This window comes from Chelonoidis abingdonii, chromosome 1, assembly GCF_003597395.2.
Source record: "Chelonoidis abingdonii isolate Lonesome George chromosome 1, CheloAbing_2.0, whole genome shotgun sequence".
Lineage (NCBI taxonomy): Eukaryota > Metazoa > Chordata > Testudines > Testudinidae > Chelonoidis > Chelonoidis abingdonii.
In genome coordinates this window covers 64311049-64329434 of record NC_133769.1, presented here as the reverse complement: position 1 = coordinate 64329434, position 18386 = coordinate 64311049, and the positions used below count along the sequence as shown (strand labels likewise).

The following is an 18386-nucleotide window of genomic DNA, read 5'->3' as shown; positions in this document are numbered from 1 at the left end:
CTTCCCTCCTCCCCCAACCTTCCTGGGCTACCGTGGTAGTGTCCCCCCCCACATTTGTGTCATGAAGTTATAAAGAATGCAGGAAAAAGAAACAGAGACTTGGAGGCAGCCTCCCGGGGCTATGATAGTCCAGGCAGTACGGAATATTTTCTTTACACTGGAAAGGGAAGGGGGGGGCTGAAGCCCCCACTTGCTATGATGAAGATGCTTATTAGCCGTTCTGTCCTATCTACTGGGAGTAACCAGGAATCATTCCCTCATGATATTGAGCAATTATCAGGCATGGGGTTCTCGAGGATGGGGGGCAGTCCTACAGCACCATCTACCACCGGGGCGGGGGAGAGGGAGAGGAGCGGATACTGTTTTTAAAATTATTTTTATTATAGTCCACACTGTACATTGTCTTTAGTAGAAGTAGTAAACAGGTGGTCTGTTGGTCAGATCCGGACCATCAGATGCTTTTGAACAGACCTGAAAATCTTTTCATTTATTTCTCATTATTAATTTTGTATTATTTTCTCTGGAGTCTGGACCTTGCCTCTATCTTGACCAAGAAATTTGGACCTTGACAAAAAATAACTGATTAATAATAACTAATTTTTTAAATTACAAATAATCTGCAAAATAATTTATTCAGTAAAGTTACATGTGAATAATTTACAGTATTTTACCTATGCTCACTCCAAATATGGCTTGAAACAGCCAAGATTTCTTCAGAATTGTTGTAAACCAAACTGAAGTTAAAAAGCAGAAGACATTAAAACATATAGAATGCCCAGAACAGATAATCAAGTGATCCATTCCCTCTTGCCCATTCCCAGCTTCTGGCAAACAGAGGCTAAAGGGACACCATTCCTGCTCCATCCTGGCCAAGAGCCATTGATGGACCTATCGTCCATGAATTTATCTAGCTCTTTTTTAAACCCTATTATAATCTTGGCCTTCACAACATCCTCGGGCAAAGACTTCCACAGTTTGATTGTGCGTTGTGTGAAGAAATACTTCCCTTTGTTTGTTTTAAACCTGCTGCCTATTAATTTCATTTGGTGATCCCTAGTTCTTGTGTTATGAGGAATAAATAATAGTTCCTTATATACCAGGGTTGGCAACCTACGACACGTGTGCCAAGTACGGCATGCGAGCCAATTTTTAATGGCACACTGAGGCCTTCCGGGATGCTGTGCATGTGGCAGCAGGGCTCTGGATGAGCGGGGAGCCTCATAGTAAGCAGTCCAGGGATGGGGCTGAATAAGGGGTGGGGGCAGTCAGGGGACAGGAAGCAGGGTGGATTGGATGGGGGGTGGTTAGGGGGAGGAGAAGGGGGTTGGATGGGGCATGGGGTCCGGGGTCTGTTAGGGGTAGTGGGGGTGGATAGGGTCAGAGCAGTCAAGGCAGAGGGCAAGGAGAGTCCTGGGGCAGTTGGGAGAGGTCTCTGGAGGGGGTTGGATGAGTTGGGGGGGGCTTTCTGTCAGGAAGTAGGGTTTTGTGAGAGCAGAGTTTGAGCATGCAGGGAGGGGTTATGGGTCCAGAGTTCTGGGGGTCCTGTCAGGGGGCTGGGAGCGGTACCCTGGATAGGTTATGCGGACAAGTTCCCGAGAGGGACAGTTCAATGATAACAATGGGGGTGCAGGCGTAGTGTGGACAAGGGTCAAGGCCAGTCAGGGGACAGGTAGGGGGTAGGTTTCCTTAGGGGGGCAGTCGGGCGATCAAGTAGCAGGCATGCTTAGATAGGGGGGGTAGGGTTCCTGGGGGGGCAGTTAGGGAAGCGGGTCCCAGAATATCCGCGAGTACTGAGGGGATATGTCAGGGGACAAGGAGCGGAGGCGGAATGGGGGTTCTGAGGAGAGGCAGATTCAACCAGCCCTGCTGACCTGAGCCCTGACGCCCCAACACCGCACCCATGCTCTGAGCCTGCACCCACACACGCTCCAAACCCCTGCACCTCTCATACGCACCCCAAGCTATCTGTTGACTTCCTTCACCTCACCTCCACGTATACCGTCCTGACTCTGGCATCCCACACATACCCAGACCCCCCGACACCTTGCATCTCCCCTCACATGCCCCAGCCCTCCACCTGACTTCTTGCACCCGCCCCACATCCCCAGCCCCCCCCTCCCATGCACCTAGCACATCCCCACCCCCACACCTGAGCACCAAACGGAAGTCCTGCACACCCCACTCACATTCCCACCTGCACCCCTCACATCAAATGGGAGCATGCCCCTGTACGAGTGCCCCCACACCCAAACCTCCTGCCCCAAACCCTGAGCTCCCTCCCTCTCATTCTAGCTCCTGGCCAGACCCTTTCACCCCCAGCCCTGTGCTCAGTGCCCACTCCACCCTCAGCTCAGTGCAGAGAGAGGAAGAGAATGGGGCCAGAACCAGGGGAGAAGGTAGGTACCACTGTATGTGGGCAGGGCCGGGACCCCAGACCAGCCAGAGGGCTGAGCGGGATCCCGCAGCCAGGAGATCCCGGCTGGCAGGAGTGGGCGGATGGAACCCCTGAGCGGCAGTGGGCTGAGCCGCTCAGCCCACTGCCGGTCTGGGGTCCTGGCTGCCTGGCCCTGCACAGCCCGCTGCCGGTCTGGGGTTCTGGCTTGCCGAGACCCTTGCCCAGCCGGGGTCCCAGCCGCAGGCCGCTCAGCCCGCTGCCAGCCTAGATGAACAGAACTCCAGGCCAGCAGTGGGCTGAGCGAGCCAGCGGCATAAGATCAATATTTTAATTTAATTTTAAATGAAGCTTCTTAAACATTTTGAAAACCTTGTTTATTTTACAATACAACACTAGTTTAGTTATATAATATATAGACTTGTAGAGCGAGACCTTCTAAAAACAGAATGTATTACTGGCACGCGAAAGCGTAAATTAGAGTGAATAAATGAAGACTCGGCACACCACTTCTGAAAGGTTGCCAACTCCTGTTATATACTTTATCCACACCGGTCATGACTTTATAAACCTCTATCATATCCTTCCCCTTAGTCATCTCTTTTCCAAGCTGAAAAATCTCAATCTTATTAATCTCTCCCCATATAGAAGCTAATCATTTTGTTGCCCTTTTTGAACCTTTTCCAATTCCAATATATTGATGAATTATACCTTTACAAATATGTAGCCAGACTGGCTGCCAGTGCCCTTTTGCCTCAACAATTACTTTAATTTAAGCATCTTTATACTAATCTACATAGCATAAAAAGCGTAAGATTTTTAGAACTATTTTTTCATAACCCTGTGTACACTGATGACTAAGAAATATTGCAGCACTTATTTAGGAAAGTCAAATGGGTTATTAGCAGTCTCAATAAATTTTCATAACCTTAGCAAAGAATCATCAGTTCATTACTGTACACTATATACAAACGTATCCCATATTTGGGTAAGCTAACAATATTACCCATGTAAATTGCATATGTATACATCCTTAACTAGGGAGAATTAGGAACAGTAAAACTGGAATAAAATGTTAATATTCCAGTTTCTTTAATCTGAATTTACAGGAATACAGAATGAGGGTTTATCACAAATTTTGTATGTATGTGTCCATTTCTTAGATAACAGAAAATAAATTTAGCACATAAAAAGGTAAATTCAAGAAGCTTTAATGTGCAACAATTTTACAGATACACACCATTCAAGGACATTACCTAGTACACAAAATAAAATAACTGAAATCTAACAAGAAGGATTTTGCTTCATTTATTTTCTTCTACATTTTGAAGTGGACTTACAGTTTTTCAGATACAAAGAAAACAGGTTTACTGTACATTATGAATCAATGACATTGCTGGTATGGTACCTATAATGGTTACAAAACAGCCTTATTGCACAGTCTGTCTTAATAGATAATTGACACCAACACACACAAATAATATGACCAGATGTCTTGCCATTCTATTTTGCTGTTGTGCAATATCTAAAGATCAATTTTTTTAAAGATTAAGAATTACTTATGCTGCCTGATAGGTCATTCACTGAATTTCACAATCAAAATGCTTATCCTGAACATGTAACAGATGTTACTTTACGCAAATTCACTGACTTCACCACACTGAGCCACTGGAAGAAGCACCTTTTGAATTTGAGACATTTCACTTTCAACAGCAAAACTATGCAAATGGTGCAGAAAGCTAGTCCCCTGTCTTTCTCCCCTTTACTCTGAGCAAGAACAGATGAAGCAATACTGGCATAACAAAGAAACTATCACAACCGTACTGCTGAAATAAAACAAGACTCATGTTTAAAGTAACAACATCCAATCTTTGTTCTTGCAGGATTTCAAGTTAATATTCCATAATAAATATAAAAACAAATAAAATTTGTTTACATTTAAATTTCTGCTCATGTCTATGTCAAAGATTAACTTAAATTGCTGAATAATTAGGAGAAACTATGGTTAACTAATCTCTTCACTTGTTTCAAGTTCTTAAAAGGCGTGTATCTAACTCTCTACAGAAGTAATGAGCTGCAAACGTTTGAGAACTGTAGAATGAACTGTGTTAGTCAAATACGTATACTAAACGTTATAATATATACAATATTCAGTTATTTAATTAAGGCTATGATATAGTCACGGGTATTTTTAGTAAAAGTCATGGACAGATCACAGGGAATAAACAAAAATTCACAGCCCATGACCTGTCCATAACTTATACCTGTGATTAAACTGTGGGGGGAGGGGAGAAGGGGCCCTGCTTGGGGGGAGGGAAAACCAGGGCGGTGCAGGGGGGCGGGAGAGGGAGGAAAACCAGGGGGCCCGCTGCTTTGGCCGGTGCCTGCTGCCCAAGGCCAGCGAAGCACTGCTGCTTTGGCCAGCCAGGAACTGCTGCCTGGAGCCACCAGAGCAGCAGCTGATGTGGCTGTCCCCAAAGCTGCTCCAGCAGCAGCCGATGTGGCTGTTGAGGAGTGCTACCTGAGCAGCTGGCCCCAGAGCCATCTGCTTTGACAGCCCTGGGGTCAGCCACACTGGCCTCTGAAGTCATAGAGGTTGCAGAAAGTCACGGAAAAGAATCTTTCCCTTGATGTAAATGGGAACTAGAACTGGGCCATCCAGAGCACACAATAATCTTATGCAATCAAATATAGATAATAGTGGAACTGTGAAGCTAAGTACTTTTACAGCAACACAACCTTTGAGATCTATGAATGATAAGCACTTTAGAATTAAAAGCCCTCCAGGGCAAATGGCTCATCAAGCTGACACAGTTAAGGCACATCAATTTCATAGCCAATGGGTAAGGATACAATTCTGTCAAGGGCATCACAGATTCCAGGACTTTCTGGGATCTATGCGACTTTTTTTCGGACTAGAGCAGCAGCCCCTGGGCCCAGGTCAGCCCCTGCTGCAGGATCAGCACCGGGGCAAGCCCTGGCAGCACTCTGTCTTACAGGTGAACCCACAAAGAGAAAACAAGGACATCCTGGCCTGGAATAAAACAATCATTGCTGCTATTCTTACTGTTGTAAGCCCTACCCAAATCCAACAATGTGAAGTGGCAAAGGGAGGAAACGTGAACTGTTACATCCTCTAAGTGGTGGTAATAAGGTAGATGAGGACTTTTAAGAATTTACCCGTGGAAAACTATACTTCTACCCCCCCGCCCCCGCATGGGAATTTGGCAATATCAGTACGTGGTGTATGGATTGGAGGCGGGAATCCTAACCCAGTGGAAAATATCAAATTTATCAGGAAATATTGTATGGTATTCCTTAGGATACGTCATCATCAATGACAATGGGAAACAGTCATCCAGACATGTGGTTTATCATGAAGGGCTCAAAAAATAACTCTGGCCTCCTGGGGTTGTTTGGGTTATGGGGTTCCACAACTGGGTTGTGGTGTTACCGTGTGTAATCACAATGGTACCTCCACAGAGAACAATCCTTAAGCTTGCAGTTATGTACATATCAGACTGGGCATGAAGTCTCCCCTGGGACGCTGGGAATATAACAATTTAACTGCCTTGCAGAATATAACTCTACAAGTAATTTTAATGCCAAGCTGAAAGGATTCTGATTTAAGCTGGCCACAGCCTGGAACTGGAAAAACTTCCTTATGGGCGAACATGTGGGAGCAGGTGCAACCAAAGCTCGTCAGTGTGTCCTTTCAGTCCATTACATGGATGGGTGGTACACCCCAAAGAATGGTGGACAGACCATGATGAACTTCCCAAGACGTAGGGCCGGGCCTTCCTGGGTGCAGGCAGGGATGGAGAGGCAGACTCTGCACCTGGACGTGACATGGGCTTCTCCAAAGCAGTACAGACAACATTGGTGCTCATTGCTGAGCAAAAATGAGTGAGGGCAGGAAGTGCAGACTTCGAATCCTGGTGTCTTCTGTATAATTCAGTACTCCAGATACAGGTGCTTGGGGGACAGGGGGTTGGTTTGGCAGGAAACAGCTGAAGCAGCATCCCAAAGTCCTTAATCCTATAAAAATTACTACGAACACTAAAACTACTACTACTAAAAAAAAAATTAAAAAAATCAGTTAAATCCTAACTACGTACAAGAATAAAAACAATTTTTCTGGAAAGTCTGTCACCAAGGACTAAAGAAAAGTGGAAGCTCCAACTCAGACCACGCAGTGGTGAGAAGGAATTGAAGACATGGTCAGTCCACTTGTCTTTTATAATCTCGGGCAAATCCACAATGTGATACAAAGGCACATGCACCAATGGCACTACTTCTTCAAAAGAGCTCCAGTTCTGGGCTCATGGAGCATTTGCACAACCCTCAATGGAATACAATAGGGACCACCACTCAAAGAAAAAGGTACCATTTTGCAGTTGGGTGAACTGGATGTGGCCTTTCAGTGTGAAATCAAGTGATACTCAAACCCCCAACTTTCACTGCAATTGAGCATCTTAACCACTCAGCAACTGCACCTTGCACTATGGAACTGCAAAGTATCACCATAGCATATGCTTGGTCATGAAGGTTTATTTAGGGTTTTCATTATATCCCGAACATTTAACGGCTTATACATTTTTAAAATAAATCCTTTATGGCTGATATTTTTAAGGCTCACTCTCGGTCCAAAAGTGAGTCTTCTCCTCTTTTTAATGTTTGAGTCAATTCTTTTAAGTCATTAATTCTTACACTGAGCAGAGTGAGATTATTTTTGGCCCACAACTCTAAATGATTTACTGTTTAGACTACAGAAGAACAAAAATTGCCAGGTGCTTTCTAAATGCAAATTTCATAGTTTTTAATGCCAGAAGAAGAAATCACTGAGATCATTAATCTGACCTAGAATTTCACGAAACCCATAACTTGCAGTTTAACTATAGCACTTTTTGTTGTTGTTGTTTTTGAAGATGTGTAGACTTTACCTCGATCTTAAGATCAAGATTGGATGAAGAATCCACCAATGCCCTAGGAAAGCTGCTCCAAGGTTTAATGACTCTCCGTTAAAAATCTCCACCTTAGTTGTAATCTGAGCTTGTCTAGCTTCAATTTCCAGCCACTGGGTTTTACACCTTCATCTGACAAAGAGCCCTTTTTTATCCGATTTCTGCTCCTCACATAAGTATTTATAGACAATCATCAAGTCATCTCTTAACATTCTGAACGTGAAGATAAATAGATTAAGAATATGTCTATGCTACAAGTGCCACACAGGGACAGCTTTAGCATAGACACTTGCTACACTGAAGGAAGGGATAAAATCCTTCCCTCAAGAGGCAGCAGCTAGGTCAACACATTAATTCTTCTATCAACCTAACAGGGTCTAGATTCTATACAAGTGTCTAAACTGTGACTTTTTCACATCCCTGAGCAAAGTTGCTAGGTTGACCTAAGTTTTAGGTCTGTAGACCAGGCCTCATCTTCAGTAATATTACTGTAATCCAGGCTCCAAATAATTCCTGTAGCTCTTTTCTGGACTCATCACAAATTGTCAACATCTTTTTTGAAATATGGACACCAGACTGAGACATAAAATCCTAGTAATGGTCTCACTAATGCTGTCTACATTGGTAATAACACCTTTATGTCTATTTGATATTCTGCTACTTATAAGCGAATTGCATTTATTTTCTTAGCCACTACACTGGGACTTCAAATTCAGCTGGGTTACCAGCCATGAAACTTAAGTCTTTTTCTTAGTCACTTCTTTTCAAAATACAAGGTGCAAGCCCAGCCCATAAACAGCCCAGAATCTAAGATGGGAAACAACATATGAAGAGGGTATGGTGGAAAAGATGTGGGGGGGGAAAAACAGAGAAAATCACTTTTTTAAAATAAAGCATCAGTGACTCCCCTGGCTTGACCGGTATTAGTGGCATACTTGGGGGAGAAATGTGAAGGCAAGAATAGTGGCCTTACAATCTAGCTCAGGGAATGAACTCTGTGCATAAAGGAACAGCATAAGAGAATGCGAAGACATTTCCACGTACAGTGGACATATCTGTGGCTGAGGCTATGTCACTAGAAGACAACAGAGCAATGTGATAAGAATCAGAGTTGGTAAGTAAGAAGAAGATGAATTGTGAAGAGCCTTGCAGGTAAGGACAAGAAACCTGAGCTTGATATGGTGGGAAACAGGAAACCAAAGGAGGGATTTAAGGGGGTAAGGATTGATGCCAAGAAAGATGGATTTCACAGCCACGTTTGTAAACAATGGAGATGATGACAAGGAGACCAAGGAATAGGAGATTGTAGTAACCACAATACAAAATGATGAGACAAGAAGTTCCAGTGGTGTGGACAGAAAGACATGGTCAGCTATTATAAATGCTATGGAGTAAAAATTGGCAAGATTTGTACATGGCTTGGATCTGGGGTAGGAATAAATCAAGGATGTATCAAGGTTACAGAGCTGAAAGAAAGGGTGTATGGTTGTGACTTCAACAGGGAAATCAGGAGGATGGGAAAAGATATAGGAAAGATGAGGTAATAAGAAAGGTATTAAAATGAATATTAACATCATGCATAAGATTTTCATTAAATGGCAGCACTTTTAAAACTAATAAAAGGAAACACTTTTTAAAAAAAACACAGGAAACTCACTGCCATATTACTGACATCAAGAGATCAGAATTTAAATAAAAGGATTAGACACTTGTATGGACTATGAGAATATCTACTATTACATTAGTTATATACATATATTTTTAAATGGGCATTTAAAATCTGATGCTCTCGGGCATAAGCCAACCATTAACTGGCAGAGTTAGGAGGAAACTTCTACAAAGGTCAGGTTATTCCCTTTCCAGCAGTTTGAAAGTCTCAGCAATTATGGAAGAAGTTTTAATTAAATTAAGCAATCTCTACTCATTCCAGATTAATGTTCAGTGAAAGATTGCAGATGACACAAAAACTGGGGGAGAATTAAATAATGAAGAAGGCAGGTCACTGATCTGCCACTTGGTAAACTAGGCACAAACAAACAATACACATTTTAATACGGCTCATTGTAAATGTATGTATTTGGGAACAAAGAATGCAGGCCATACTTACAGGAGGGGTCCCTCTATCCTGGGAAGCAGCAATGCTGAAAAAGACTTTAGGTTCGTGGCAGATAATCAGCTGAACATGAGCTACCAGTGTGATGCTGTGGCCAAAAGAGCTAATGCGATCCTAGGATGCATAAATGGCAAACTTGAGAAGAAGCAGGGAGGTTATTTTCCCTCTGTATTTGGCACTGGTGGGACCACTGCTGGAGTACGGTGTCCAATTCTGGTGCCCACAATTCAAGAAGGATGTTGATAAATTGGAGAATGTTCACAGAAAAGCCATAAGAATGATTAATGGCTAAGAAAACATTCCTTATAGTGATACAATGAAAGAGCTCAATTTATTTAGTTTAACAAAGAGACAGTTAAGGGGTGACTTGATCACAACTATAAGTACCTACATGGGGAACTACACACTCCACATCCAAGTAGGAGGAAGGAGAGAGGTAGGGAACTCCCTATTTCACATAAGCCTCCGGCTAGTAAGCGTTTTATGAATATGCATGTTCAACCACCATTCTCTGTGTGCTAGAAGAAAGAACATGCAAGCCTGTCTTTTCCCTTCAGATGATCCCAGCTGAGGTATTCACAACTCTAACACTAGAGTTCTAATGGGGGGGGGGGGGTGGAGGGGGAATGGTCTCAATAATCTACCCCTCGTCCATCATCCACATTTGGAATTCTCCCCTCATCATGATTACTCTAGCACCTTCCCCAAGCAGCAACAGAATTCTGCTGCCCACACGAGTCTAAATGGCAAATCTGAAACTAACCAGTCTGGTATATTTCACTATACCAGGAGTAGCAATAAAACCATCAAAAGAGAAACAAGTTTTTGTATCTAGGTACTGATATCAATTTAATTTGTACAGTATACGTATTTGGGGAAAAGTATCAGTGTGCTATTTTAAAAATCAGCAGGTGACTAATGTGAGTCAGGTTTATTAATACGGTACAGGAAAAAGGTTCTATGACAGGGGTAGGCAACCTATGGCACGTGTGCCGAAGACGGCACGCAAACCGATTTTCAGTGGCACTCACACGGCCTGGGTCTTGACTTGAGTCCAGGGGGCTCTGCACTTTAATTTAATTTTAAATGAAACTTCTTAAATATTTTAAAAACCTTGTTTACTTTACATACAACAATAGTTTAGTTATATATTATAGACTTATAGAAAAAGACCTTCTAAAAACATTAAAATGTATTACTGGCACACAAAACGTTAAATTATAGTAAATAAAGGAAGACTTGGCATACCACTTCTGAAAGGTTGCTGACCCCTGTTCTATGCGATACCAGTCTTCAAAGAGCAGTCTTGTACAGCCCCATGTAACATTCACGTTATGCAGAAGGTGTGCTCCCCAAGTCACATCCCTAAAGCTATCTTTTTATACTCCACCTATTCACCTGTTAAAGGTACTATATAAGTCACCTGAAACAGGATTTAATTAATTAGCTTTATCTTGTTTGTTTCTGGTACCATGGTGTACCCTTTGTCTTTTCTTCTGAAACCATGTACTCCTGGTCATGATGCACCCTTATCTTTGTTCTGAGCAAATGCATTCCAGGTACTAAGGAGAGTGAGGGCACGTTCTAGGTTCCTATGGGGAATTTCTGTTGCCATGAAGAAATAATCACATGTCCTATACTTACACTTTTCCTATCAGAGAGGTAGCTGTGTTAGTTTTCCTAGCTACTCAAGCCAAGGTTTACTTCAGCATAAATTTACAGGATTATAACAAAGGTACAAGCCAATCTAAGCTACATAACTGCTATACAACTGCTTAATAATAGCCAGACACATACATTGTTGGTAGTATTATCAGCATAATATACAGGTATGCTAGCCAGGGTACACCAGTCAACAAGCCCAAGCAGAATATGTCAAAATAGAACATGGTATGGTGGGTTTTTTTCAGCATCACAACTTTGTGTGAATGACTGTTAAGTCCTGAATTGTGATATGCTGCTCTCTTCAGACCTTTTTGTTTATACAATAATGCTCAAGTATCAGAGGGGTAGCCGTGTTAGTCTGGATCTGTAAAAGCAGCAGAGAATCTTGTGGCACCTTATAGACTAACAGACGTTTAGCTTACTTGCAAGCATATATATACCTGCCCCTGGAAATTTCCACTACATGCATCTGACGAAGCGAGTTTTCACCCACGAAAGCTCATGCTCCAAAACGCCTGTTAGCCTATACGGTGCCACAGGATTCTTTGCTGCTTTTAATAATGATCAAGAAGCCACTACCCAGTCTTTTCTGAATAAGTATCTAGTATGAAGCACTATAAAAGGCATACCCTGTTTTGTGAAACCTTAAAAATTTAGCTCAAATTAGCTTTAAAAGTTCTACCCATAAAGTTTGCCAATTTACCACAATATTACTATTTGAACATTTGATGTCAGTTAGAATTCATACCCATTTTGTACTTATTCAGCCTCTCACAATGCTCAGGCTTTTTAGACGTTTGTTTTACTATCATGCTAAATTTCAGATATAATCCCTGATATTATATATAGAGGACAATGCAACAATTTTGATCACACTGTCATCCTAATATCTATCTAAATATATTGATTTTTTTAAACATGTTCAAAAGATGACTTTAGTTAAACTTACTGTCTTATCCTCCTGTTTCCGCAGCCACATTACCATCACAGTTAAATAAATTTCTTCCATTTTGAACACTACTAGTTTGAGAGTAATTCCTTGCACTTAACACAAGAAGTACCACTGTGACCAGTAATCTCTCTCAAACTAAAATTTTTTAATAACCATAATTTCTCATTTTCAGTATTACTACTTTGTTAAATATACTTGTTCCCTTTTTCTAGATACTTCTACTTTTGCAGAGTTTAAGACCAACTTGTTCTTATGCCAAGAAATGAATACCCACTCAGCATTCTATTTGAATAATGCATCAGAATATATGTACAGCTTTGACACACGCTGCAGTAGCACCACCATTAAATACCATATTTAATAGAATTAGAACAATATTGAGTGGTGACATATTAAGTCAAAATGATGTAGGTAGTCTACTTCTAAGAGATCAAATTTCCTTTTAAGTAAATCCAATTTTTGACACTTCATGGCTAAGGTGGAAGTGTTTTGGGGGGGGGGGGGGAGATATTAGTCCCCCTGGAAGTATCAAGAATTTTTAAAATTGTCTTATTTGTGAGACTATTTCCAGAGAACCAGAAATCTGAGAATTCTCAGTAACTGAACAAGTAAATAAAGGGACCTACCTCCTTTTTTTACAAGCATGAAAGATACCTAGGACGATTTGTATTATCTAGTGACAATTAACAAGCTGCAACCTAAAGATGAAACACTTCACAAAACATCTTTATCAACAACAAAAAGCAGATTCAAGCTACAATTAAACAGTCTTGTCTGCCGGCATCTTCAGAGAGTTGATGCAATGGAGTGATAACAAGAAGCTTGAGCCGAGGCCTAGCATGATTATGGGAAAGTTTTTTTGGGTACTGCACCTGGCAAATATGCAGCCTGTCACTGCTCGAAGGGGAAGGTGGGGCTGTTTCCCTGGTTTCTGCTCGAACAATGGAACAGGAAACCTACCGGGGGGGGGGCGGGGGGAGAAAGGATCGGGCTCTGCTCATCATCCTCTACCCTTGGCCGGCCAAGTCTCCTACAGTGCCAGGCCCCTCATTGTCCTGGGCACATGGGACTCGCCCGCCCACTCGTGCCCGCCACCAGAGCCGCAGGAGCGAGTTGCCCAGGGTGGCCCCGTAGGTCCATGGCGGTCTCGCGGGCTCAGGCCATGCCCGGAACAGAGTTCAGTGACACAGGAAGAGTCAGCGCCGCCGGCTAACGCTGCCGCTGCCCCGCCCCCGCCTTCACTCGGAGCCCGGCCTCAGCCGCTCCCGAGTCCCGCTGTGCTGCCCACCGGAACCCGCGGGCAGCGAGCGCCCCTCGCCGAGTGCGGGGTCGGGCCGCCCCGGTTACCAGCAGGGAGCCTGTCTCCCTGAGCGGCCCCGCCCTGCCCCTCGCAGCGCAGGAGGTGGGCAGCCGCCCGCACCGCTCACCCAGGGCTCAGCCCCTCCCTCACCAGGTGTCGCCCTTGCGCAGGGCGGTTTTGAGCAGCGCCGCGACGTCCGAGCGCTGGGTCTCCAGATCCGCCGCGCCTCCCTCCGCCATCTTCTCCCCCCGGCGGCGGCGGCGGCGGCACCAGGGGCACGAGCGAGCCGCGCTGCATGCTGGGAGTGACGTAACCGGGGAGACGCCCTCCCCTCGCAACACCAACCCGAAGGCTGGGACAAGAGGGGAGACCTGCGCGAGCTGGCGGCTCGGGAGCTGCTGCTGCCCCTAGCGGGCGGGAGGTCTCAGCTCCGCTCCGCGTAGGCCGGCGCCGAGCCCCGCTGGTACCACCCTGGGGACTGCCGCCTCAGCCTGGCACTGGCCCTTGCCCCGTGGCCCCGGGACCTGCTGCCATCCGGAGCCCCGCCGCTGTGTGGGTGCCTGTCCCTGGGACACAGGAGGGCGGGGCGAGGCGCCCATCGAGTCCCAGGGCGGCTGGAGAAGGCGAGAGGGGAAGGGCGGGCACAGGCGGGGTGCGCGCTGTGACTGCAAAACCAGCCCCTACCTCTGGAGAGCGAGCGGGGCCCTTGGCAAGCCCAGAGAGCGTGCAGCGCTAAAGGACCGGGAGGGAGAGCTTCCTGCAGCCCTAAAGCATCAACTGCCAGGGTTTACCCCAGGAATTGAAAGGGGTAAGGGGTGAGACTGTGAGGGTGAAGGTGGGCTCTATGGCACCATAGTGAAAACTGAAAAATGTTTAATGACCATTTTATTAGATTTAACTCATGTTTTAAAATCATCACACAAATTCAAGTTGGTTACTCTCCTCGTCTATAAAGCACTATATCTACCTACTTCAGTTTCTTGTTATAATTTTGCACAACTCTGTTAATGAACTTCTTGAATGCAGCACATTCATCTTTGGTGGCCTCTCATGTGTCCCATACTTCCATTCCTTCAAGTGATATGCTTATTAGTTCATCCACAGCATCAGGCAGAAGGCAACTTCTTTCAGAACACAAAATTCTATTCAATGATGAAAAAGAACACTCAACTATAGCTGTTGTGACTGGGAATAGCAAGAGATGAATTCCTACTTCTTTCATCCCAGGAAAGTTAGCACAAAGATTGGGTTGAGCCACTAGTGATGATAAAAAGAAGTTGAAATCTAATCTTCATTCTTTCATCTTATGATATTCCACTCTGTGTTCAAATTCTTTAGTCTGTCCTGAGCACGTGGCAGTCCCATTGCTGACAGTGCCTCACTCCACTCAGCTGTCAGTGTTTTATAGGACAAGGATCTGTAAAAACTATTTAGAGGTTTAGTAGAATTTAGAACTCACTGTTGTAGATTTTTAAGAATCAAGTCTGCGTACTTTTTCAGTTGCCTTAACAAACACTTCTTGTCCTCTTCACTTAAGGATTCAATATAAATGCCATCATTAATCAACTTCTGAACAGAAGTCTTTGCTTCTTCCAGTACTTTTTCAATGGATAGCTCTCTTGATTTGTCAAAATATAGCTTCTATTGCTGGACAAAGATCTACTACTGTTGTCGCAGATGCCTGGATGGCATTGTTTAATTGACCCAAGTGATTTCAATGGTACACTTACAAGAGAGAGAATGGCAATTGTCTTCTCTGAACATAGTAGTGAAAGTAATCCACCAGCCTCGCTATTTAGATCCATCCCATCTTGGTAGATACTTTCCAAAGCCAGTAATAACGGCTGGCGTAATTTTAAGACAACAGCGAAGGATTGCTCATGAGAAAGCCAGAGGGTTTTCCCAGGTTGGACTAATTTAAACTTCAGTCCCAGTGCATCTTCTATATTTTCCAAAATATTCAGTCTTTTTGGATTCTTGCTGAAAAAAGAATGTAATGAAGACATTAAATTTATAGCCCTTTTAATGTCTTTTGAAAAGTCTGCAGCTTGTATTAGCGCTAGTTGGAGTAGATGGCCTCTGCAATGTGTATAGGAGAGATTAGGGTTACTCTGAGCAAAGCTTGTACCCCTCCATGTCTTCCAGCCCATCAAATGCACAAGCAGCCATCTGTCTGGAGTCAATTGACAAGCATTTAACTCTTCTAAGATGTGGGTTGTCACAGATGCAGCAAATGTGTTTCTATAACTTGAACATCTAGAAAAGCATCTACTGGCCTACCACTGACATCAAGATAACGTACACAGTGACTTAATACTTGATGCCCATTTTCACTGGTGCATTCATCAGCCATGTATGCATATTTTCTGAATGTGGTAGAGACTTTTTCACTTTTTCTACTGTTGAGTCTTTCACTTTTGCACCACATGTTTCTAGCCCATCAGTTGAGTTTCTTGCAGAAAGATATCAAGCGTTTGCTGGTCTTGTTCAGAACCAGTGTTCAGCTTCAGGATGAACAAGTGACAATGCACTTAACATTGGCCTCCAGTTTGTAGTGTATGGTATCTCCTGCTTAAATAGGAAGTATGATGCCACAGCTATGTTTGTTCACAGGAACTGTGTTGTGTCTCCAGCATTCTTAACAGCTCCATTGACATTCACCGGCGTTGTCGTTGGTCAGTGGAGACTCTGAGTTCAGAGGTTCTTTCATATGAGTTCAGAGGTTCTTTCACATGTGTTCACCTCCCAGGTGGGGGGCAAGAAGGCACCTTGCTCGTTCCTCCAGCTGCTCACTGTATGCTCTGGCCACTGTTGTTCATTGTGCCACAGTTCACTCTATCGCTCTGTTGCCAATGGCCCTGCGCAATCACCTTCTGCTGCCACCTGCCACTGTGACGTCTGCTAGGTTGTCTCTTAAGGTTCCAGCCAGCTCTCAGGGCTTGGCTACATTGGCACTTTACAGCGCTGCAACTTTCGTGCTCAGGGGTGTGAAAAAACACCCCCCTGAGCGCTGCAAGATGCAACGCTGTAAAGTGTCAGTGTAATCAGGGCGGACAGTGCGGAGCTACACTCGCCAGCGCTGCAGCCACTAACCCGTAAGGGATATGGTTTAACAAGCAGCGCTGGGAGAGCTCTCTCCCAGCGCTGCGGCTCTGACTACAACTCAGGCCTTGGCTACACTTGCAAGTTGCAGCGCTGTGAGGGGTTAAGCAGCGCTGCAACTTACTCGGTGTCCACACTTACAAAGCTCAGCCAGTGCTGCAACCTCCGCTGTCTGCAGCGCTGGCTGTACTCTTGGCTCTGCTACAGGTGTAGCGAATCCAGCGCTGGTGATGGCAGCGCTGGTCATCAGGTTGTGGACAGTCATCAGTGCTGTAATTGGCCCCAGGGTTTAGAAGGTATCCACAGCATACCTTTTCAGCCTCTCTGGTCATCGTTTCGCACTTCACTGCCCTGGGCTCAGGTGACCCGCCCGTTTAAATGCCCGGCAATTTTAAAAATCCCTCCTGTTTGCTCAGCGAGGTGTGGAGTGCGTCAATCAATCAATCAGTGACATGACCTCCAGCCCCAAACCGAGCCCCAGCATGGAGCACTGCCGAGCCTGCAGGATCTCCTCAGTGTTTGGGGACGGAGGCTGTCAGGCACAGGTGCGCTCCACCCGTAGAAATTATGAACCTACGGCCAGATATCAAAGTCAATGCCAATACAGGGGCTATGACGGGGATGCGCGGTGCAGTGCAGGGTTAAGGTAAGGAGGCTGCGGATTGGCCTACTCGCAAAGCACGTCAGGGAAACCACCGCTCAGGTGCTGCCCCCACGACCTGCCATTTTTTACAAGGAGCTGGATGCGATACGGATGTAACCCCACTGCAATCCGAGGATCATGAGACAGTTCAGAGCCTGGAGAGGAGGGGGAGGAGTGTAGAGGAACCCGAGAGTGAGGCTACTGGAGATTTTGGAGACTCCCAGGAGTCATGCAGCCAGGAGCTATTTTCCAGCCAGGAGAAGCTAGCCAGTCGCAGCCGCTGGGACTTGGTAGTGAGGAACCAGCAGAGGAGCCTGTTCCCGGTAAGTAAGCTTTTATTATGAGGATGGAAATTTTTGAGGAGGAGGGGCTATGGCTGCTGCAAGCATGCTAGAGTGGAATAGCCCATGTGATTGGTCTATCACATCGCGGTAATCTGCCTCTTAATCTCTTCAAAAGTTTCAGCCAGAGCGTGTGCATATGCGCTTCTGCAAGTTTAAGGGAGAGCCACCGTGGTCCTGTCCCGTCAGGCTAAAACGTCCGCGCCATTGTCCCGTGAGGGTGGAGGGACCATTGCTGCACACAGGCAAGCCTCGGTAAGGACCAGGCGGAATCCACATAGCTAGTAGAAAGACCCTCCCACTCTTCCGAGGTGACCCAGAGCAGGAGATATCGGGACGGTTAAAATCTGTGGAAAATGTAGGGATACTGTTAAGTGCTATTCCCTGTAGCTGCTCTTTGCTTCCCCAAGTCACAGAAACCCATGGATTCCAGAGTCAAGCAGCCCCCTCTTCCCAGGTAACCCGCGTGTGCAAATGGCCTGAGGAGTACCTGCTGTGGCAGATGTGGGGTAGGGTTCAGTGCCATTCCCCTGTAGCTGCTCTTTGCTTTCCCCAAGTCACAGAAACCCACATTGATGCCCAGAGTCAAGCAGCCCCCCCTTCCCAGGTGAGACGCGTGTGGGGAAAACTCACCATTTCTCTCTGCAGCTGCGGCTCTCTGTGCTATGCTCGCAATGTGTAAATGATGCTAGAAATAGTCTTAAAAACAATACGGCTCTGTAGTAAAGTTTATCTCTTGTGTTTTTTTTTAAAGTGACCTTGGATACTGCTCCATCAGCGCAGATTCTGCAAAAATACAGAACTTAAGAAAAAACCAGGAAGAATAAGGAGGAGCTGATGAAAGCAGTTAGAATCTGTATTCCACAGATAATAAAAAGTTTCAAAACTGGAGGGGAAAGGAAAGCAGGAAAAGG

At 44.9% G+C, this 18386-nt stretch overlaps 1 protein-coding gene across 6 annotated transcripts in view; it reads right to left on the bottom strand.

The window, feature by feature from the left end:
- The window catches only part of USP15 (ubiquitin specific peptidase 15), a 133598-nt gene extending 119923 nt beyond the window's left edge, over positions 1 to 13675 (bottom strand). For all 6 annotated transcript variants that reach the window (XR_004372219.2, XR_004372221.2, XM_032769682.2 and 3 more), the window contains exon 1: positions 13537 to 13675. Coding sequence is in view for 4 of the 6 variants with exons in the window: in XM_032769682.2 (XP_032625573.1) it covers positions 13537 to 13625 (89 nt within the window). In the remaining 2 variants the exon portion in view is untranslated. The remainder of the gene's footprint in view (positions 1 to 13536) is intronic.
- Positions 13676 to 18386: the final 4711 nt, after the last annotated feature.